The sequence below is a fragment of the Sorex fumeus genome, unplaced genomic scaffold (genome assembly GCF_029834395.1).
Source record: "Sorex fumeus unplaced genomic scaffold, SorFum_2.1 ptg000003l, whole genome shotgun sequence".
Taxonomy (NCBI): domain Eukaryota; kingdom Metazoa; phylum Chordata; class Mammalia; order Eulipotyphla; family Soricidae; genus Sorex; species Sorex fumeus.
In genome coordinates, this window is record NW_026606060.1 from 27,305,379 (window position 1) to 27,329,709 (window position 24,331).

A 24,331-nucleotide genomic window follows, 5' to 3' on the forward strand; every position below is an offset into this window, starting at 1 on the left:
TTGGTCTATAATCTACTTTCTTTATGCATCTCCTATGCAAAGCAAGCTCTCCAAGCTTCCTTTACTTGATCATCCCATCTCTATCTGACCATTTATTTCTTGGATGCCTTGATTTCTAAAGAATAAAATGAGATTGCATGATATATAAATATATATGTTTATGATGTATGATGCTAATTATATTTCTTTACCTAAAATCTCATATGCTCAGAAATTGATTTGTTCATTTCTTCTCATTCTTTTATATTGATGCATCATGGTATATACTATTTTAAGGACTTCAGGTGTACAGTTTATTTTGGACTATATTTCTGTATTGCTGATTGCAATGTGATTATCAAAGTAAGCCAAGTTACCTTCCATCATCTTACAATTAGTGTTTAATTAAACCATTTTATTCTTTTATTGAATTTAATATTTATCCAACACCTAGTAATGGATTTCAACAAAATCATTTTAGTGTTAGACCGTTTGGCCACACTGGGTCTTTAGATTTAATTTTTTTAAAAAATTTTTAATGAATCACCGTGAGATACAGTTACAGACTTATAAACTTCCATGATTACGTTTCAGTCATACAATATTCCCTCCCCCCTCCCCCACTGCCTCCGTGGCAGACACATTCCCTCTTTCTTTTTCCTTCTCGGTGTTATGGTTTGCAATACAGGAACTAAGAGGGCATCATGTTTGGTCCATAGGCTACTTTCAGCATGCATCTACAATCTCGAGTAAGCCCTCCAGCCATCATTTACTTTCTGGTCCCTTCTCTATCCTAGCTGCATTTTTCCCCAGCACATGAGATCGACTTCCAAGCTATGGAGCAATCCTCCTGGCCCTTGCCTCTACTATCCTTAGGTGTTAGTCTACTATTATGTTACTTTATATTATACACAAATAAGTGCAGTCATCTGTCTGTCCCTCTCCTTCTGACTTACTTCACTTAGCATGATACTCTCCATGTCCATCCACTTGTATGCAAATTTTTCTTCCTGGAGTTTTGGCACTTTCTTTGGTAGAATTAAAAGTCATCTGGGGGGCATGGTACCGCCAGCAGGTCAATCTGTATCTGTGAGGCGAGTGCATCAGCAGCCTGATGGTGCCTTCAGACTTCCAGATACCCCAAAATTGCTGCTGTGCTTTTGGCCAGACCCCAAAGACTTGGGTCAAAGTTTACCAAGAAAGTAAATGGCCAAAAGTTAGGTATGTGGGAAACACAACCACAAACCACCTCTGGCTCGGCTATATAATTGGAGGCATTGCCTCTCTGGTTCCTGACTGGACTGCTTAATGGCCATGATCCCAGAGACTCAGAAACAAATCTCGAAACCCAGCACTTTTAGCAGAAATGCATCTGGTCCCTGCAATAGGTTACCGGTGCTGGACCAACCCAGGTGGGAATAGGTTTCGTTCCTTGGCCTGTTCCCCCCACCCCCGGCGGCCGCATCCTTTAGAAGCCATTGGACAGTCAGGTTTGGGCCCCCAGTGACGAGACACGCAGGGCCTCATGGGATGGGGGTGGAGCCGATCCTGTCCTCCCCACCCCAAAGAGGCCCCAAGTCATCACGCACAAACGGCCTCTCTGGCTCCTGATCAAGCTGCTTAATGGCCATGATCCCAGAAACTCAGAAACAAATCTCGAAACCCAGTGGCTTTGGGCAGAAATGTGTCCAGACTCCACAGTACGTTACTGTCGCCGGGCCACCCCAGGGAGGAAAGGGTGTTGTCACTCAGCCTGCTCCCCCTTGGTGGCTTGGTGGCCGTCATCCTCCAGAGGCCATTGGACAGTCAGGCTTTGGCCCGCAGTGATAAAACTTGTTGGACCTCACAGGATGGGGGTGGAGCCGGTCCTGGTCTCCCCATTCCAATGAGACAACAAGTCATCGCCCATGAAACAGCCTCTCTGGCTCCTGATCAAGCTGCTCCATGGCAATGATCCCAGAGACTCAGGAGCAGATCTTGAAACCCAGTGGCTTTTGGCAGAAATCCCTCCAGATTTAAGTGTTAAAATTTCAGAATTTCAAAATCACATGGCCCTACTGCAGCCACGTGACATCATATATTATTCATAACCAGCAATAGAACACAAATTGTCTACTGTTGCCTTTTCAGCAGATCTGAGTCTTGGGGTAAAATCTCAAATAATAATGGTGGGTCTGGTGTTGAAATATTGAATGTGATCAAAGTAGAGAGAGAGTAATGTGGAAATCATCTGCCCCACAGGCAGGGGGAGGGTTTGGGATGGGGATATACTGGGGTTTTTGGTGGTGGAGAATGGGCACTGGTGAAGGTACGGGTGTTTCATTGTATGACCGAGACTTAGACCCGAAAGCTTTGTAACTGCTCTCACAGTGATTCAATAAATAAAATTATGAAAAATGAAAAAAAATAAGTCATCTGGGTGGCTGGAGAGTTAGTATAGAGTTTAAAATACTTGTCTTGCATGTGGCCACCCTCTGTTTGTTTCCTAGGGCAGTCATGAATGACCCCTGAGTAAAAAATCAGGTTAAAGATCTGAGCACAAATCTTTCTTCCCACAATAATAATCATCTGAAGTTGCTTTATGGAGAGACATTTTATTTTTTTATTATGTAAAATTCTATTTTATTTTATTTTGTAGTGGTCTTTTTCAGAAATGCTTGGTGGTTGGGTACATTGTGAGGGCCTGGTGTCTCGGTACTCTGGCAGGTAAAACTACTTCTGAACCAAGCTGTGTTGCAGCCCACCAAGGGCTAAATCTGGATGTAATGAGAACCTTTTAGTGTGGCATCGAATCCTTGTGTATTCTTGAGCTCTCTCCCTAGAACCTGCAGTGGCACTTTAAATACTTCAAGTGTTAGGACTGGAACGATAGCACAGTGGGTCGGGTGTTTGCCTTGCAAGTGGCTGACCCGAGTTCAATTCCCAGCATCCCATAAGGTCCCTCCGAGCACCGTTAGCAATATTTCCTGAGTGCAGAGCCACGAGTAAGTCCTGTGCATCGCCGGGTGTGACCCAAAAAGCAAAATAAATCAATAAATACTTCAAGTTGGATCTGCACTTAGGGATCGCTCTTGGTGGGGATGGGGGAGCCATATGTGGTGATGGAATGTAGAACCCAGTAAACTATGTGCAAGGCGAGAAACTTGCCTGCTATACTAACTCTCCAGCCCATAAATACTTCAAGATTTTCATTGTAGTGAGATGTGAACTTCAATTTTTTCTTTTATGTATGTTTATATATCCATTATTTTTTTATTTTCTTTCTTGTTAAATATAGGAAAATCCACAGGCTTTCTACTATTCATATATTTATTCATTTAAATTGCTCCAAAGTAAGTGTTACTATGAGTAAACTGTATCCTAGAAATTCACTAAAATCAGCCTAGGAAAATAGGAATGACATACTAACACCAGACCAAATCGCTAAATATATTTGAAAGCAAAAGAAGTTTATTTATTGAAGTATTATACTGTTAACTTTTTTAAGTGCTGAATAATAAGTGGTGTCTCCACTCTATTAATTAAGATTAATGTATTTCAATGAATTATAGTTTTTTACTGTATTTTAAAATTGAATTAGTGATGCTTAATTTAAAAATCAGTAATATAAAAAAATAAGCAATATGAATGATCTCTCTTTTTTTTCCACTTAGGGATAGCTCATTGTCAAAATCTATAAATGTAACTGAAACATCACTAGAGTTTTCAGATTTGGATTATAATGTTGAATATAATGCTTATGTAACAGCTAGCACCAGATTTGGTGATGGGAAAGTAAGAAGCAATATCATTAAATTTCAAACACCAGAGGGAGGTAAGTATATATGGATGAATAAAGGAATATAAGAATAAAGAAATAAAGAAATATTACATTCAGGAAAAAATGTGTCAAATATAAAAATGTATTTTTAAGCCTAATATTTTATCTTCAAATATAAATTTATATTTTGGTCATTTTCTTGTTGTGTTATGTTGAAAAAATCAGTTAATGCCTCTGTAACTCAATTCACCAACTTTATTCTGAAAACAATATGGTATCTATTTTTTGTGGTGCTTATGATGATTGAGTATGTATCTCTAAATACATTTAGCACAGAAGTTGACATAAGAATTTTATGTTGTTAATTTTAAAATATGCAATAAATAAACTCTATGCTTTTGATCATGATCACGATCATCACGATCATGATCATCCTGTTGTTCCTCAATTGCCTCGAGCAGTCACTAGTAACGTGTCCTTCTTTCTAGCCCTGAGATTTTAAAAGAGCCATATTCAATGCTCTTTCAGGGCTAGGAGAATGAGACCTATCATTGTTACTGGTATTTGGCATATTGAGTACGACATGGGAAGTTTGCCAGACTTTGCTGTGCGGGCAGGATACTTTCGGTAGCCTGCCGGGTTCTCCGAAGTAAAAACGAGATAATAAGATATTGTGCAGCCGCATTTGTAGCCTCGCACTTCCAGGAGCTGGGTTTTATAGTCTCTGGGTCTTGGCTGTTGTTGATAGGACCACCTGGAGCTGGCAGCAGCTGGTGGGTGTAACGCCTACCTACTGGAAGATGGGAAATCTGAGTGGAGAAGGCCCAGTCCCGATCCAAGCAGGCTTGGAGATCTCAGGCCCAGGGACCCGCATGCCTGGGTTCCTCTGCTGGTTCCTTCATGCATGAGGCTTGTCTGGACGTATGGAGAGTGGTTTCAGCATGGCTATGGCTGGTTCTGGAAGTCTTCAGCTACCAGGGCTCTGCTCGAGGTGGGGAGGGAAACTCAACCAGCCCCCTTCCAAGGGGCCCCGGTGAGGACAGCCAGGCATAGGGGCAGGAGACTCTGCTTTTGATATCTATTGATTAATTTATAAATCCTAGATTAAATTAGCATTTAATGTTACATGACCTTTTTTGAAAAAAATTTATAATGTCTTCAAGTACAGGAGAATAGGTTTGTTTTGGAAGAAATGAATCTTCTCATCCATCCTATACTTCTTTATTTCAATGGTCAAGTACGAGAGAGGTGTTTGTCTTATGAATTTTATTTCTCATTTGTAAGTGGTAATTTTTTCTAATTTTGTAAAAAGAGTACTTTTCAAAGGCAGGTATTATTCAAAAAATTTTAAACATGATTTGGAACTGCAGCATATCTATTTTTTAATTGTTTCTTTATAGCACCAAGTGATCCTCCCAAAGATGTTCATTATGTTAATATCAGTTCTTCATCAATACTTCTCTTTTGGAGACCTCCTTCAAAACCAAATGGAATTATACAATATTATTCTATTTATTATAGAAATAATTCGGGTATTTTTGTAAAGGTAAGGCCTAAGTCTTCTCTCACTTATTAACAACCTTCAGTTTTTCAGATGATATAAATAAAGATGTGGCTCAATGGAAGAAATTATCTTGCAGTAATAATTATGTATTGACACTTTCTAAAATTCTCTGAATGTAGAGAAATACAGCAAAGGAATGTCAAATACATTTAAATTTTTCTCAAATACACATTTTTTCTTTCAGCTTATATATTTTTTCAGTGCCAGGGATCAAGTCCAAGACCTTACATATTCAAGGCACATGTTCTATAGTCAAGCTCCAGTGTCAGCACTTTATTTAGAATAGATTTATATTTTATATCTGTTTTTAATAAATAGATCTTTATTTCAAATAGGTTTTATAGTTTTGAGTCTTTTTGAACTTTATTTATAACGTTTTAAATAAGTATTTATTTATTTATGTTATAACACATCTACCACCGAAGTGCCAATATTTTTCAGCCACAGTCTGTTGACTTTTTCCATTTTTGATAGGCTCGGTTTAAGGGTTTGTTTTCATTGGGCATTTTCTCTCCCTTTGCTTTATTTCTTTTCTACCATCTATTTGAGATCATCCTTCTGATTTGGTATAGCTATATTGTATAGCTTCTCTTCACCCCTGATTCATCCCTGTTAGAGCAAAGGTAAGAATTATCTTTTCTTAGAAGTGATATTCCATTCTGTACAAATACCACATCTTTTTTAATTTTTATTAGTGAGACATCATGAAGTACAGTTGTAGATTTACAAATTTTTGTGTTTGGGTTTCAATTATACAATGATCAAATACCACATCTTTTTAAATCTACTTTCCACTTCTTTATCTACCTCTTAATTGATGTGGGATTGTTTCAAGATCTTAGATATCGTAAATTCCACTTCAAATGTTTGAACAATGGTAAGTGATGTCTATTTAATATTTTGCCCATATTTAAGATTGGACAGAGAGAAAGGTCAACGGGATGAACACATACTTTTCATGACGACCTGGCATTTGGTACCCAGCATTTCAAGCTTCCCCAGAGTAAATTCCAAGCACAGTGCACTACTACAGCTGCTGTTACTGTCACTGTTGCTACTAATTAGCTGTAATAAAACCACTATAAATATTGCTGCTTAACTTGAGGCATGCAAGTTTCTAGGGTCATGCCATTTACAGGTAAATACTTTCTAGGACCTAAGTGAAGATGGTTAATGAAAATAGCTAATACGTGCTTCACTTAGACAAGTGATGTCATTTTAACACAGTCCCTTTATTTCACAAAAATGTTCATGAAACTTTAATTTATGAAGAAAGGAGAACTGGGGTATTTATGACTGGATCAGAAATGGGGAGTTAGATTGTATATGGAAAACACTGTTAGAAAAAATACTGCAATTTTTACAATATGTACCTTACTCTTTATGTTGATTATAATCCAGGCCATGCATTTTTAGGTATTCCTTTAAGTAGGTAAATAATAGAGACGAATTATTATTAGTTCTGATTTGATTATTTCTAACTGAAAACCCAAATTTAGTTACAAGAGTCAGTTGATGTGAGTAGTAAGCTCTACACTGTGGGCTGTGAATAAGGTCAGAGCAGAAATTTTTCAGCTCTCTTCGGACTAACCCACAATGATTAAAGAAAGTGCAGAATATCACTTGGTTTTTATGTTCTATTTAAGGGCCTCTAAGAATAGAAATGTAAATTGTAACTATTTAAAACTTTATACCAAAAGAAAGTTCTTTATAAAAAAAAAGCATGTGTGTGTATATATACATATGTTAATGTATATGTATATATAAAGAATGTAGTATGTATATAAAAGAACTTTATAAAAACATGTACATATACATAGTTTTTAAAAGAACTTTATATAGAGAACTTTATAAAGAACTATATATATATGTGTGCAGAAAGAGATATAGATTATTTTAGAAACAAATGCCTTAGAAATAGGAAAAAGGAGGGTTTGTTATTTACATAAATCTATCAGTTTCTGCTTTTCCTTTGTTTTTTTCTGCTCAGTGGACATCAATGTGATTTTTAAAAACACACTATTATTTGTGAATTTCATAATGTATCCTTCAGTCATAGATGCTATTAAAATTGCAGATTTTTAAATCTTTTATGGAGTTAGCAAAACTTTTACCAAAATTTCATCACTATAGCTCTACATCTTAGCCTCTACACAGTTTAACTAATGACTAACCCATGATTTTACTGTTCTTATCTTTGTCTACTTATAAATAATTGAGAATAAGCATCAAACTACGGTTTTAACATGATCTTATTTTATTCAGCATGATTTACTTTCTCAAACATAGATGTATAATGGGATCCCATTTGCATTTCTTCTATTTTAGAAAAAAAACAGAATCTTTTTTAAAGTAATTTTAAGAATGCTTTTAAGTAGGACAGCTGCAAGAGGGCATAGGCTACTGGTGTTAAAACACTTCAGAAGCAGTCTTGGATTGCTTCAAATTCATCCATGCTTTGTTACTTCAGTTTGTTTTAAAATTAGTGTCAAAATAGTCACTAACAAATCTTCTCTCTTGGATGTAGAGAATAGAAGAAATTATCAAAATGAAGATTATTTAGTGAAAAACTCATCTTCTTTTTCTTTGTCCTTTCCTCAGATATTTGTAGACTTCCTGTTATCTCCTTATCCTATTTCAGGTATCTGCTACATGTTAACTTCCTTTTGTCATAGTAAATAATCCGAAAGGTCTTCATCCCCTGAGACCCTCTGTTACCCTCTAGTGCTTCATGGGTATGGTAATAAATATTTTACTTATTTCTCAAAAAAAAAATGTTCACTTATTTTAGTGAAGCAAGGTAGCTTTTACTGAAGCTTAGAAAGATTTACAGTGAAAGAAAAAGAGAAAGTAAGTGTTTTAAGAGAAAATTGGCTTCCCTAGAGTGGAAAAGGATAGAGAGACAGAGAAAAGCAAATGAGATACTTATTATGAGAGAACCTAGGCTTGAAGAGCAACTCAGCAATTTGGGAGCTGTGCCTGGTGATGCTCAGTGATTACTCTTGGCTCTGCACTCAGAAATGACTTCTGCCCATGCTTGGCAAACCATATGGGATGTGAAGGATTGAACCCAGGTTGATGATGTCCAAGGCAAACACTCCACCTGCTGAACTATCACTCTGACTCAGTAATAAATCTTTAATTGCATAAATATATTAGTATAATGGCAGACAACTTGCGTTTATACTAAAATGACTTTTCCTTTTACTTACCTTGGTGAAATTTTATCTTTTCCACTAATTGGCAATTCATCTTGTTCTTCTTTTTAGCTGCTACACACTGTTCTGATAATGGATAATTCCTACACTTTAATTTTTACTTACTTATCATGTCATTTCTCCTTAGTGTGCCTGATGTAGTATTGTCATTTTATATTAAAAAGACACTGAATAAATGCTGATTGAGTAATCAGATTCAAAAGCTTTTACTAAATATCTTCTGACTATATTCAAATAAGCAAAGGAATAGGTCTTAAGTAAATAACTTGAGTGAAGGAATTCATTTTTTTCCAAAATAATGAGTGAAATAATCATATGAATCGTTGAGATAATTCCAAGTTTGCTACATGTTGTATATGGCAATATATAATCAACAGAAATTAGTTATTAGTTATACTTTGTGTCTTAATAGTAGTCAAGGTCATCAGGTTTTAAAATAATCTGTAACAAAAAAAAATTAAAACTGCAACCCTGATCGCCTCTACACTGCACATATTAAATGTGCCCATTTAATTAAAACTTACACCAAAAAACTACAGTATTTTTTGTTTGTTTCTTCTGGGGGGATCACAACTGGCAGTGCTCAAGTATTACTCCTCAATCTGCACTCAGGATTCTCTCCTGGTGGGTTTTGGGGGCAATGTGGGGTGCCAGGGATGGAACACAGGTCTGCCTCGTGCAAGTCAAGTGCCCTAATTAACTAATTAATATCTTAAAGAGAAACTTATATACTTAGTGTAACCCAGTTTCTCTATGTGTAAAGCAGATGTATTGGAAAATATTAAAATTCATTCATCATAATTTGTGCAAGATTACTATATGCTTTATATTTACAAAATATTGTCCAAAAAATAAGGAAAAATGCAGAATGTAATGTTTTTTGTTTTCTTTTGGTTTGGGGGTCACAACCAGCCATACTCAGGGTACAGTAATTTGTTTTGTTTTGGGGGGTCTCACTTGGTAGTGCTCAGGGTTTACTCCTGGTTCTGTGCTCAGTATCACTCTTGGTGAGGCTCAGGTGAACAGAAGGGGTAGTAAGGATCAAACTCGGTTGGTCATATGCAGGATCCTGTCTGCTATACTATAGCTCCAGGCCCTGAATTTAATTTGTTGATATATTGCAGGATTTGTCTAACTATAGATTTTAGTCAACTTGATTATCTTGCTGTTCATTTGCATGAACTAATTGTTATCATTGATTTTTGGTGGTGTGTTGGGATTGTTATTAATTGCTACATACTTTATATCATCTAATCCTTAAAAATTCTAGGAAATGGAAATGGTTATTCCTATTTTATAGCTGGGGGAGATGTTTGACAAGAGATATTTGCCCAGGGATACCTGTCAGAATTGAATACAGGTCTTTTGTACTATCGGCTTTGTGCAAATTAGAATGATTAAGATTTCTCACTGTTGATAAACATTAGAATATGATTTATATTCATTGCTTAAAAGATTTTAAGTCTATTTTCCTTTCTGGCACTGAAATTTTATTGTACTTTGTCTTTAAAATTTAGATAGAAAGGGAACGATTTTATAAATTGCTAAGAATTCAAAGAATGCCTTAGGAGAAAGATTTTATAAATTGCTAAGAATTCAAAGAATGCCTTAGGAGTCAGGGAACATGATTTTTAAATTATTCTTACTCTGGGCAAGAATGACTATACAATTGTTAGGGCACTTGCCTTGTACTCAGTACACCTGTGTTCAACTACTGTCACCCTGTATGGTCTTCTGAGCCCTGCCAGAGCCAGGAATAAGCCCTGAGCACTGCCAAGTGAGGTCCCCCAAATAAACAAAAAGTTATTCTTACTCTGCAAATATGAGAGTTCATGTGACTTTCCTTAATTTTTTTCTCAAGACAATATAAAGATAAAGCTGTCTAGTTGAGATCATAGTGAAAGGTGAACAGCTTAATAATTTCTTTATCATTCATAGAAAATAATTAATATTATGTAGCACTTCCTATCATCCTGTTGTTCATTGATTTGCTCAAGCGGGCACCAGTAACATCTCAATTGTGAGATTTATTGTTACTGTTTTTGGCATATTGAATATGCCACCGGGAGCTTGCCAGGCTCTTCTGTGCGGGTGGGATACTCTTGGTAGCTTGCTGGGCTCTCCGAGAGGGAGGGAGGAATCGAACCCGGGTTGGCTGCATTCAAGGCAAACCGCTGACCCACTGTGCTATCGCTCCAGCCCAATTAATATATTATAATACTCAAAAAATGCTTAACAAGTCATTGTTTTGAAAACTACTTGAATGTTTCACTGACCCTCAGCATCATTGCTATAGCAATTTTAATTGCTCATTGAAAATTCTCAGTTACTAAGCTTGTAGTTTTTCCTTTTATTTTGTCATTCTCTAAGTTGATTTTGTAATTGCTTTTTTAGTATAAATATATTCCTATTTTAATGATCACAATAAAAATGCCTAATATATTTTTTCTAAAAAATTAGCATTAAATGTCACTGTCACTGTCCTCCTGTTGTTCATCAATTTGCTGGAGAGGGTCCAGTAACGTCTTCACTGTGAGACTTGTTACTGTGTTTGGCATATCGAATACATCATGGGTAGCTTGCCAGGCTTTGCTCTGCGGGCGAGATACTCTCGGTAGCTTGCAGGGCTCTCCAAGAGGGGCGGAGGAATCCAGCCCAGGTTGGTCAGGTCGGCCGTGTGCAAGGCAAACGTCCTACCCACTGTGCTATTGCTCCAGCCCCAGCATTAAATGAAACTAAAAATTCATGGGTGATAATTCTTTTGAAATGTTTAGTGTATTTAGAATATGTTCTGAGCAATTAAAATGATATGTTTATTTTGCAGAATTTTTCACTCCATGAAGTAACCAATGACTTTGACAATATGACCGTTTCTGCAATAATAGATAAACTGGCAGTATACAGCTACTATACACTTTGGGTAACAGCAAGTACTTCAGTTGGAAATGGGAATAAAAGCAGTGATATAGTTCAAGTTTATACAGATCAAGACAGTATGTAACCAAAAAGCATCCATTACTTTTAATGGGATTAATTTAAAACTTTAATTTCAAATAACTTTGTTATTTACGTTAGTGGTAAAATTGATTTTTAGGCACATTTACATAATCATTATAGAAGTTTGACAATGCTTTAAAATAGCTATAAACTTATTATAATAAAAAACCTTTTTATGTTTTTGAAAATTGCAGTCATCTATTATGAAAATTATCACTTTCATTGCTTTGGAACATATAGCCACCTCCAGTATAGACATGGAGAATACTGATGTATTATTGATGAAATATTTCAATCATTAACATACTAAACTTTTATTTGCTTTAGGAACCGCATTCTTCTTTCACTAGCAATTTTTTTCTTTTCAGCCTTTGAATTCACACAGAACTCTAGGCAGCATCTTTTTTTTTTTTTAAATCTTGGTGTGACTAATATGCCCAAAAGGTCTTTTATAAATCCCAGACATCACTTGTATGGTGCTTCAGCAGACCCCTGCTTAAGATAAATATTTAGAAAACTATAATGATTAAAGTAGTTGATTTCTTTTTATTTTAGGTTTAATACTACTGCGGTACATGCAATGCCTGTTTCTTCTTGTGGATTTTCCTGTTGTTTATTTATTTCTTAAACATTAGTTGCTTATGTAGAAATAACACTGACCAAAACTTTTTGCTGAGAGTAAAACTCCATGTCTGTTATCTGAAAATTACAAATTGACAGACAATATAAATAATGACTGCTTTCCTTGTTGCAACACAAGATCTGAAGGAATATGAAAATAGACATTTGGACAATATTTACCAAGAGTGTCTTAGTGCAATATATAGTCAGTGTCATTTCAGTATCATTTAAATGCAGTCCTCTGCCAAGATTTTCACCAATGTATAAATTTTTTCAGTTAAAATAATAATGAACAATATGTGCTGTTTCAGTTGAGAACTCTTATATATCCCTGTTCGTATGATATGAATAATCTTTAATAGAGAGAGACTAAAATTATTATTTATAAAATATTGAGTAATAAGCTAGTTGGTTCCATTTGTGGTTAGTATATCCATCATGTAACCAAATACAGACCAAAAGTATATTCTATGTGTTGAACCCTAGTGGTTCCATGTGTGGTAAACATACCGATGTTTATTTCTAGTCATCATTCCCTAAGTGATGCAATAAAGCAAAAATTTACATAGCATTTATATTATATTAGGTGGGTTAGTAAACTCTAGAAGATTTAAAATATATGGGAGGAAGTACCTACGTTATATGCAAACATTTCACTATTTTACAGAAGGGACTTGAATATTCATGAATCTGGGTAGAGTGGGGTTGGTGCTGGAACCTGTACTCTGTAAGGGACAAATATATCCCAATAATATCCATGATGTAGAAAAGAAAATCCAGAAGAATTTTATATATAAACCATTCTCACACATATCAAAGATAAAAGGGACTATTTTAGATGGCTTTAAATTGTATTATTTAGATGATATTTTATAATAGGCAATGCTTAGTACATGTGCGTTTAAAGAATGTCAGAACTTGATAATGTCGTAGAGGTCATTTCAACAATTATCCTCAGTATGTGAATTCACTTGAAGTGTTTTAGGGTGATGCCTGATAATGTTTATATTTTACACATTACCTGTTATAGTCCCTGAAGGGCTTGTTGGAAACCTGACTTATGAGTCCATTTCATCGACTGCAGTAAATGTGAGCTGGTACCCACCGTCTCAGCCGAATGGTCTAGTCTTCTACTATGTTTCTCTGAGCTTACAGCAAACTTCTGGCCAAATGAGACCACCTCTAATTACACATGGAAGAAGCATGTATTTTGACAATCTGGAAAAATATACTGACTATATATTCCAAATCACTCCATCAACAGAAAAAGGCTTCTCTGATATGTATACTGCCCAGCTACACATCAGAACCGAGGAGGATGGTAGGCTGGATCCTTCTATTACATATGAAGCCAATAGTTGGTATTTTTTAACTTTCATTGCTAAGAGGACACATTATTCATGTTATATAAATTGTTTTGTCCTTAAATAATTATATTTTCAGTAGCTAGAAATCTCCAAGTTTCTTAAAATAATTATCTGCTAACAACAAAGAAATGTCATTATTATTAGTTTTTCTTTTTAATGCTAATTCACTTTTGCTTCATTTAATATTGTTTTTTTCTTTTATAGTCCCAGAAACTTCACCAATAATCAACACTTTTAAAAACCTTTCCTCTACCTCAGTTCTCTTATCCTGGGATCCCCCAGTAAAACCAAATGGTGCAATAATAAATTATGATTTAACTTTGCAAGGACCAGCTGAGAATTATTCTTTAATTACTTCTGATAACTATATAATATTGGAAGATCTTTCACCATTTACGTTATATAGTTTTTTTGCTGCTGCAAGAACTATAAAAGGCCTCGGTCCTTCCAGTATTCTTTTCTTTTACACAGATGTATCAGGTAAGCCAAAATTCACATTTCTTGAAACAATTTCGCAGTTGCAGACTTTGATCTCTTTTTAAGAATCAGCACGGAAAACAAAAGGATATTGATCATCTATTTGTAACAGACTTACAACTATTTCATTTTTGCAGATTATTTTAAAAAAAATGGAGCTTCAGAACAAAACATTCTGTTTAAAACTTCATTGGAACTACTAAACTACTAAGTACACAAAACAACATTTTTATGACACTTATTTCTGAAATTAAAATAGAATTTTATAAATCTTTGCTAGTGTCTTCAGGAGCTAATGACAATCTTTTTATAATAATTTATATGAATATAAGTTTTATAATGTGTTTTTCTACAGTGCCTTTAGCACCTCCTCAAAATTTGACTTTAATCAACTACACTTCAGACTTTGTATGGCTGAAATGGAGCCCGAGTCCTGTTCCAGGCGGTATTATTCAAATATATAGTTTTAAAATTCATGAACATGAAAATGATACTGTTTTTTATAAGGTAGGTTGAGTATAACAATGCATATATATTTCAAATTTCAGAAATTCAGTGAAATATTTTCGACATGCAGGGGAAAGATGAACTACTTTAAATAAAGACCTTTTTAAAGGAGTTTTTTCTTGTTTCCTCCAACTTAAAGGTGCTCTGGAAAAGACAGAAATCATTTGACCAAGATTGAAACTCACTACATCATAGAATTATTTTCTTTGTAACATCTAGATATTTACAAATGAAAAAATAATTACACCCTTCTGTTGATGTGGAAAGTATATAGTAGATTTTTTCACACTATTGAAAACTTGTTATCATTTCAAGTATAATACATTTCTACTTGTTATTGAAAGATCTACCCAATAATTTTTTAACCTTTAAAAAATGCTCCTGTTAACCTTTCTTTATATCATTAATACCTTGATAATTGGTCTTTTGGATTTATCATTAATTCTTAACTTTCAATGTTACTTAGATTGATAATTAAATACCTTTTCCTCCTCCATTTTTAGGTTTCAGAATAAATGAAAAATGCCAAAGAACTGATATAAAAAGTCTCAAATATACTTACCAATTTATTGCCAAATTAGTATAATTAACAGACATTTATCTAAGCAATTGTTATTTTTCCCCAAAGGAAATTAAGCATTGGGTTTTTATTACGTAGTTATAGCAATAGTAATATAGATAGTCTCCAGAAAACATTGTCTTCATTATTCCATTAAAATTTATTTCTAATGGTAAAAGATTTTTATAGCATGGTTAACTTACAAAGTGAATAAAAATTATCAAAGGTAATGATTAAGGTTGCATTAATTAGGGATAGTAACTTTCTCAAAACCATACTATTACTTTTACTGTATTATAAAGTATGAATAACTTTGACAAGCAACACGATTGTCAAAGTTTTTCATACTTGGGTTTTAGACATACTATGTTCCAGCACCAATCCCACCAACAGTGTCTTCTTCCCTCTAGCAGAATTCCTAGGTTCCTTACCATCCTCTTTTCTACTTCCTCCCCACCCTTAGCCTGCTGCCTTGACAGGCACATTTTTACATTTGGTTGGTGATGATCAAATCTCTTGTTTTCAGTGTTGTTGATTCTGAATATTTAGCTATACCACTCCTTTATACCATGGATGAACTCATATTCTATCAACCCCTGTTCCTCACTGCTACCTGTATTCCCCCCTCAATTTCTTTCCTTCTTTGTCCTTCTTCTTCCTATACACTGGGACTAAGGGTGAAGTAGGCATCTCCCCTCTCAAACATTCCAATTGTTCAGTTATTCTCTATACCTATGCCACATGCAAGTTAGATAATCTGTGTTTATCCTTATTCTTCTAGCTTACTTTGTTTACTATATCTTACAGTTCCAGCCATGTTGCAGTGAATTGCATGGTTTCTTCGTTCTTTATAGCTGCATAGTATTTCATTGTGTATATTTATTCCATTACTTTAAATTTTGAATAAATTTGCCTGTAATTACTCAGTAAAATCAGAATATTTTTTCCAGAAATATAAAATTTTATAAGTAACACTTTGTTTTAAGTTCGCTAATGTCTGCTTTTGCTCCTGTTCTGTTCTTAATATATTCCCATTTTTAAAAAAATTTGCTATGTATGGCTTTTTGGGAAAACAAATTCAGACAGAAAAAAATCAAGAATTTTAAAAATGTAATCAAATACATTCCTTACATTATGTTGATATTAAAATGAGTATATGCATGTGTCGTGTGTGTTCACATGTCTGTGTCCATACATACATGCAACCTGCCCTGGGAACAATGATTTTTAGCTTAGAAACCTTTACTGTTGTATCATCAGATAAATCTACTCATGTGATACAAAGAAGTTGCATATTTGTTATTTCAATCAAAAGTACCCAGCATAGTAAATCATAGTTTCTATGTAGGAGGATAACTTTGAAACAGTAAAATTGCTTTCCAGTTAAAATGCGTTTTTGATGATACAGCATAATGACTACACTTTTTTCTTCCTGCATTTCAGAATATTTCAGGCTCTCAGACTGAAGCCAAACTTCTTGGACTGGAGCCAGTGAGCACTTATTCTATCAGCATATCTGCCTTTACCAAAGTTGGAAATGGCAATCAGTTTAGTAATGTAGTAAAATTTACAACCCAAGAATCAGGTAGACACAGTGTGGGGGGGACTAAAATGTTTTATTTAGTATTTTATCAATTATAGTTATTTATATTTAAAGGAATCCCTTCCTTACTTCTTCATTCAGGAATTATTGAATGAGCATAATTTCTTGTATAGACATTCATTACATGTGGGCGCATCTCTTATACTTTTCAGTCTCCAAATTGAAATTATACACCATTGACTTGATCAAACATTTCTGGAATTATTTATGAATATTCAAAACACAGTAAGAAATACTTATTTAAAACACATAATAAGAAATACTAAGAAACATTTTAGAAATCGTCCTTTTTTTGCTATTGATTTTTGTTTTTGCTGACAACCCAGCTGTGCTCAGGGCTTACTCTTACTTCTGTGCTCAGAGATCACTGCTTGCAGGGTTCAGGGAATCATATGGGGTTCTGAAAATTGAACCCAATCTGATGCCTGTAAGCATAAATCCTGCCCAGTGTACTACCTCTCTGGCCCTCAGCCATCCTCTTTTTAATGTAACAGTAAAATCTATGCTAACATTAGGAAACACTGGATAATGAGCATTCCATGGGACATAGCTAATCTCTCCAATCTGAAGTCACTCTAATGGGTTGTGACATTAATAATAGAGCTCTGAGAAACTAGATTACTTAGAATTAAATTTAGATAAATTTCAGAAAAGAATAAATTAATTAAAATCAGGAATTGACAAAAAAATTTCTTCCCATCATTTTTTTTTTTTGCGTCACATTCGGCGATACACAGGGGTTACTCCTGGCTCTGTGCTCAGAAATTACCCCTGGCGGTGCTCAGGGGACCATATGGGATTCTGGGAATTGAACTTGAGTTGGCCGCATGCAAGGCAAATGCCCTACCCGCTGTGCTATTGCTCCAGCCCCTCCTTTCCATCTTAAATTTTTAAAGAAGTATGGAGTAATGACTTTTTCACCATTCTTATAAGGAATTTTATCAAAATATAAAAGCAAATTATTTGCAAGTCTTCTATCGGAGAGCCCGGCAAGCTACCGAGAGTATTAGATATGCCAGACACAGTAACAACAAAGTCTCCAATGGAGACGTTACTGGGCCCGCTCGAGCAAATCGACGATCAACGGGAGGGCCTTTACCTTTACCTATTGGCAGAGCATGATATGCCATGCAGGAGAGGCCCCCGCATAAAAACTTTGTAATAAAGTATTACTGAGACAAGTACTCTCTCTTAAGATATTAACAGGGTAGACATCAATCACTACCTCTTAGAATATGAAGATTTAGTTATTTTTTGTTTTAGAGGGGGCAACCCTGGTATAGCTAAAGAGTTATTGCTGACTCTGCACTTAGGGATCACTCCTGCTCATCTTGGGACACTACATTGGGTGCTGAGAATTGAACCCAGGTGGGCTGCATGCCAGCAAGTACCCTGTGCACTCTACTAGTAGTCTAGACCTTAAAATTGAAGAATTTAGTTTTTACTGATGCTTAAAAAATACACAGTAAATGCATAGCTTATATTATTTTAATATTTATATATTTATTAAATGAATATTAGTGCTAATTAATATTAATTAAATATGTGTATATCAATATTTTATATAGCTTAACAATGTAAGGATTAACAACATAATTTAGAAAAGGTTTACTATTTCAGCCTGTGACGTACTTGTAGAGTACAGATATAAAGGCCGATACAGTAAATGTCATTGTCTTTACTCACAAACAATTTGACTTAGTAGTTAATAATAATTCAGTAATGTTTTTGATACATGTAAATAAATCTTAACTTTGGGATTTTTACTTATCCAAGTTCCAGATATTGTACAGAATATGCAGTGTGTTGCAACTAGCTGGCAGTCAGCTTTGGTGACCTGGGATCCACCCAAAAGAACAAATGGAATAATTACATATTATATGATAGCAATAGAAAGAAACTTCACCAAAGTCCCACCTGAAGATCACACGTATACGTTTATGAAACTTCTTGCCAACACCTCATACATCTTAAAGGTAAAAGCCTCAACCTCAGCTGGTGAAGGTGATGAAAGTACATGTAACATCAGCACGCTACCGGAAACAGGTAAGTAATCACAGTTAAATTCCCTGAAACACGTAAATGTTTATGATCTGTCACTGTCACTGTTACTGTCCTCCCATTGTTCATCAATTTGCTGGAGCGGGCTCAGTAACATTGTGAGACTGTTACTGTGTTTGGCATATCAAATACATCACGGGTAGTTTGCCAGGATTTGCTGTGCTGGCGAGATACTCTCGGTAGCTTGCAGGGCTCTCCGAGAGGGGCGTATTTAAAATACCATTTAAAATCTTCACAGAGAATGTATCTAATGTGGTGAAAGGATTTTTATCTAAATATTCTAAATAATAAAACCCATACTTTTTAATCTCACGTGTTACCTGAAGAGCTGCTATAGTCTACATTGTAATTTTCTGCAGTACTGCGAAACTGAGAAAGAAAAGTGAGGTTGGACAGATCTGCTTAATTTTATTCCTTTAAGTATTTAATTTTCTTTTTGGGGTGGTCATACTGGCAATGCACAGGGGTTACTCCTGGCCTATGCACTTAGGAATTACTCCTGGCAGTGCTCAGGGAAACATATGGGATGTTGGGAATTGAACCAGGGTCAGCCGCATGCAAGGCAAACACCCTACCCGCTGTGCTGTCGATCCAACCCCTAAGTATATATTTTTCATATTGGTTGAGGACTAACTGAATTATCATAACATTTAAAAATTTTATAAATTTCACAATTTTATAATTTTCACAATTCTTTTTATTGGGTACTAAATACCCTGATTTCGGTACCTGAAGTATAATACTCACTTCATCTATTTCCTTATACACCTATAACTTTCCTATATGCCTACAACCTTTGTCATTTATATTATATGAATGTTCAAGTACTAAGTTCTAGGACTCAAAGAGGAAAACCCTTATGCTGCCTAATACAATCAATCCTTATCCTTTTTTCTTCTTCAGTGTTGTCCCAGCAGGAGTGTTTGCATTCCAGCAACTTTTATCTCTTATTTCTTACAATTCAAACCCTGTTATTGAGTTGTTGACACTCATGTTATAGAGTTGTGAGTCACTCATGTTTTTACTTGTTGTCACTCATGTTTTTAATTGTGAATCAGCAGACATTTCCTCCTTTCGGTGCTGGGAATGGAGGTGGTGTTTGTGGGGACACAACGCATGACACAATAGGTTACTCTGCATTACACTTGGTGCTATAGATAAAATTTAATTTTATTATATTAGCTTTAAAGCCAATACATAAAGTATTGCTCTAAGTAATTATTTTTATTTCTACCTTGGCCATCTACAAAATCTTTCCCTTATTTTCACTGATCCTCAGGTATAAAAAGGTTGAAAGTCATTATTCTAGAAGACTTTCAGTTCTGAGATTTTGTTTATTCCACAGGTACTGGATAATAATTATTATAGGGTGAAAACTCAAATTTTTCTATCTCATTAATTTTTTTTAATTTTCAAAAAGATATTTTTGGTTTGGGGGCCACACTTGGTGATGCTCAGGGCTTATTCCTGGCTCTGTACCCAGGGATCATTTCTGACTGGCTTGGGGACCACATGGGATGCCAGGGATTGAACCCAGGTTGGTCATATGCAAGGGAAGTGGCCTGTATGCTGGAGTTCATGAGATCTCCAACCGCTGATGATTCTATCTCATTTAACTATAAACTTTCTTTCTATACATCTCCACAGCCTTCTATGCATTTCTAGGTTATATCCTACTAGTTTTCCACGGGAAGTCTATTCTTTTACTGAAACTAGTATAACTCTATAATCTATGTTTTATATTTTTAATTTTATTAATAACACAGGGTATTGGTTTTTCTTCTTTTACATTAAAATTCATGTTTATTTATGTTCTTTAATTCCCCTATAACAGATATTAATGCCTTCCTCTTCTTAGAAACCTAGCTGCTCATTTTGATTCCAAATTGCTCTCATTCATTTTATCCTTTCTCTTTTGCACATGCATTCAAACATGCACACCTGCATATTTAGAAATTTTCAACTGAGAACATGGTTGTTTATAAACCTCAGAAATATTCAGCTAGAATTTATGTTGTATGAATTCTCTTTATTTTCCTCACTTTTCTAAGACTATTCTTGATGATCAATTAAACACCAAATTTAATTGATTTTAGTGATACTCCATTTTCTTCTATATCTAATCAAATCTTATCAACAATCATCATGACTGGATTTTTATCTTACTCTACAACCTGATACCTCCTGTAGTAATATTTGAGACAATAATATTGCCCACATTGGCCCAGATTATCTTTCCACCTATTCACTTTGAATATGCTTTAAAAGGTATAGTGTTATATATATGTATATACATATATATGTATACATATATATGTACTTGAAGCAGAGAGGTGATAAGATGCCCCAGAATACTCCATATATTTAACTTTTATTGTTTGCAAATTATATCCCATCACCAGTTATGATATGGGTGTAGTCTATTTATTCATTCAGATGTCCCTACACTATATTTCTTCACATGATGATTGCATCTAAAATACTTCATTTATACAGTGAAACAGATCTCATTTCTTCAACTCAGAATAGCATTTACTAAGAGACTACTCTGTGTTAATAATGGATTACATTCTCTTTAAAAATACCTAAGACCTTTTCACCCAACAGATTGTTTTGCTCTCTTTAAATTATTTTTCTCCTATAATGCAACTTTAATGTATTAATTTGGGGAGACACTTAAGGCTTCCTCTACATTGAGGGCTATTTTCTATCAGGGTTCAGAGGACCATATCTGGTGCTGAGGATGGAACCTAGGTTAGTCCCTTGTAAGAGAAATGCCCTACCTGCTGTACTATTACTTCAGCCCTATTTATCTCATTAAAAAAATTTTAGACACTCACTAATTTACAAATTTATCAATACTTGAGTTATAGGCATGGAATATTCCAATACTAATCCCAACAGCACTGTCTACTTCCTTCCGCCACTGCTCCCAATTTCTCTCCCACCCACCCCCAGTCTACCTCTTGTGGTAGGCACATATTTAAGTTTTGTTGTTGTAGTTTTGATCTTATATTTTCAGTTCTGTTGGGTTTGTGATTCATATGTACAGATAGAGCTTTTGTTTGTCCTTAAAAGTCCAGCTAAAAATGAACCTTTACAATGTCTTTGGTTACATGAGAATATTTGAAATGCTGTATTCTTAAACTTCACTTCAGTTTTGTTGAAGTCTAGCTTTAGGAAATAAAGCTCCAGAATGCGCTTTTATGATGTCTCCAAGTGATTTTTATGCTCTGTAAATTTGAAATGTACTGGAGTAGATTATGCTGGGTGGCAGGTGATGTGCAGCAGTGAGGACAGAAAAATTGTCAGAAAGGGCCAGTGAGGGCTGACAGGTGCTACCCCAGTGGGTGGGCAGCAGGTCATTTCTCTGCAGAGTCTAAGAGAAGGAAATACAGTTGAGTCCAGGTGGTCTGCATCAGGGTGGTCTAGCATCAGGTAAAACTGTCCTCATCATTAAATGAAAGCTAAGTCAGAATCCGAAGGCTATGGGGAGAGGAGTGAAAGATGATAATAATTTTGACATGAGTATTTCTGAGGTTTATAAACAACCAGGTTCTCAATTAAAAACAAAACGACAGACATTAGTGCTTACACAGGAACCAAGCATAAGTTCACTTACTAAAAGAAACTCTCCAAGAAACAATATTCACTTGATGTAAACTTTATTAAAGTACAGTGATTCACAGTTATTTGTAGTGGAATATAGACATGCAATTTTGCAGCAGTGATCCCATCACTAGTGTCAACTTCCCTCCACCAATATTCCCAGCTTCCCTCCTATATCCCACACCCCCCCAAGCCTACCCTCTTAACAATCACCCTTTCTAACTTCAGTTGTCAGGGTTTGGGTCTCCTAATTTGTGAATTTTTGATTCTGTGGCTTGGATATTTGACTCTATTATTCTTTAACCTCGTCTCTATGGTACAAATATTCTAAAGAATCTGGGGATTTGTGTTGATTTCAGTTTGAGACTTAAAAGATCCATGAAGAGCTGGAGCTATAGTACAGTGGAAAGAGCATTTGTCTGCATGTGGCTTACCTGGATTTAGTCCCCAGTATCCACATATGTGAACCTATGTGAACCTCCAGAAATCATACCTGATTGCAGAGGCAGGAATAACCCAGGAGTATCCTGGGTATGGTCCCCAAACAAAAACAAACAAATAAAAAGCCACATGAGTGGAGGTCAAAGGAGTTTTAAATCAACAGATTAATCAGTTATGGGACATATTGTACTATGCTCTAGGTACTAGCTACTAAAGACTTATGTTTGTAAAGTTTGGGCTTGTGATACGTGGCATCAGAATGTACATGCCAGTTGGGGAGAGATAGTGGAGTAAGTAAAGTGCTTGCACATCCCAATCTGAATCTCTGGTACCACATATGGTATCCTAAACACCAACAGGAATGATCCCTGGACACAGAGCCAGGCGTGACCCCTGAAGCCCTCTAGATGTGACCTAAAATCAGAAGAAAACAAAACAGGATGTGTTCCTGAGGGACTATTCTAGGTCTATGAGACTGGTGTTTAAGAAATAAGAGTTTAGAGATTCTTCATTGATATAAGATACAGAGTTAGCCCATGTTAAAGTTTGAACCACTTTATTTCATCATAAACTCTTTGCTTGTGGGGATTATCTCTCATTAGTCTTCATTTTATGAACAGTTAGTAGCAAAGAATCTTGGGCATTATAATCACTTAGATATTTGCAGAGGAAAGAAGTAATTATTTTCTTAGTAAATTTACAAAACTTCATAAGAGTTTTTACTCTAGTGAAAAAATTTACATACTTTTATCAAGCAAAATTATAGATATTTTCTCCCAGGAAAATATAAAAGATTTTTTTAATTATAAAAGGTCATTAATATGAAACATAAGTATTACTGCTTCCAAAGACTACTAAGATTATTTTATGTTACAAATTTAGTTCCGAGTCTAGCATGCAATTATAATTATGATCAAAATACTTATTAGTTTAAAAAATTAGCTTTGTCTTGATTTATATGGATCATTTGTTAATTTGTTAATAAGAACCAGAGAATTATTGTTCAAAATAGAAGCAGTTTAATGGCTGTTTCAAACTTATAATTTATTGATGTCTAAGGCTTGTCCTAGTTTATAGTCAGCTCTTCCCACTTCCTCTGTACTTACTCTTGATATAAAGTAAAACTAAATTTGACCAACTCTCAAACCAACCTTAGCATTGCTTCTAGGGACTTTTTTCTTTTCAGTGTAAACACAGTCATATTTAAGCACTACTGAACTTATACTGCAATGATTAAATGTATGAAAAAAATTAATGTTAGTATTTGTTGTTTAAGCTGTTCTATTGTCACAGCCCAACATTTCAGCAAAGACCTAAAAAGAGATGACCACCATGCTTGCTACTTTCTACAGCATTTTTTGTCAAAATATAAATTATGTGCCAATAAAATATAACAAAGTTCCTGTTCATGCAAGACTTAACTTTTAATACCTAGAAATTTAAGTAAATAATATATGTACTAATCACACTATTTTCTAATTTTACTACATTCAGCTGTTTAATATTGTATTTTTAAAGCTTGCTCTTGTTTTTGGACTATAGGTTTTACACTTTGAATTTATTTTAAG

At 35.0% G+C, this 24,331-nt stretch overlaps 1 protein-coding gene across 1 annotated transcript in view; it reads left to right on the forward strand.

The window, feature by feature from the left end:
- The window catches only part of PTPRQ (protein tyrosine phosphatase receptor type Q), a 229,001-nt gene that overhangs the window by 75,349 nt on the left and 129,321 nt on the right, over positions 1–24,331 (forward strand). Inside the window, exons 18-25 of the mRNA XM_056117635.1 lie at positions 3,633–3,793; positions 5,140–5,285; positions 11,346–11,514; positions 13,170–13,460; positions 13,711–13,986; positions 14,339–14,490; positions 16,493–16,634; positions 18,429–18,698. Of these exons, the coding sequence (XP_055973610.1) occupies positions 3,633–3,793; positions 5,140–5,285; positions 11,346–11,514; positions 13,170–13,460; positions 13,711–13,986; positions 14,339–14,490; positions 16,493–16,634; positions 18,429–18,698 (1,607 nt within the window). The remainder of the gene's footprint in view (positions 1–3,632; positions 3,794–5,139; positions 5,286–11,345; positions 11,515–13,169; positions 13,461–13,710; positions 13,987–14,338; positions 14,491–16,492; positions 16,635–18,428; positions 18,699–24,331) is intronic.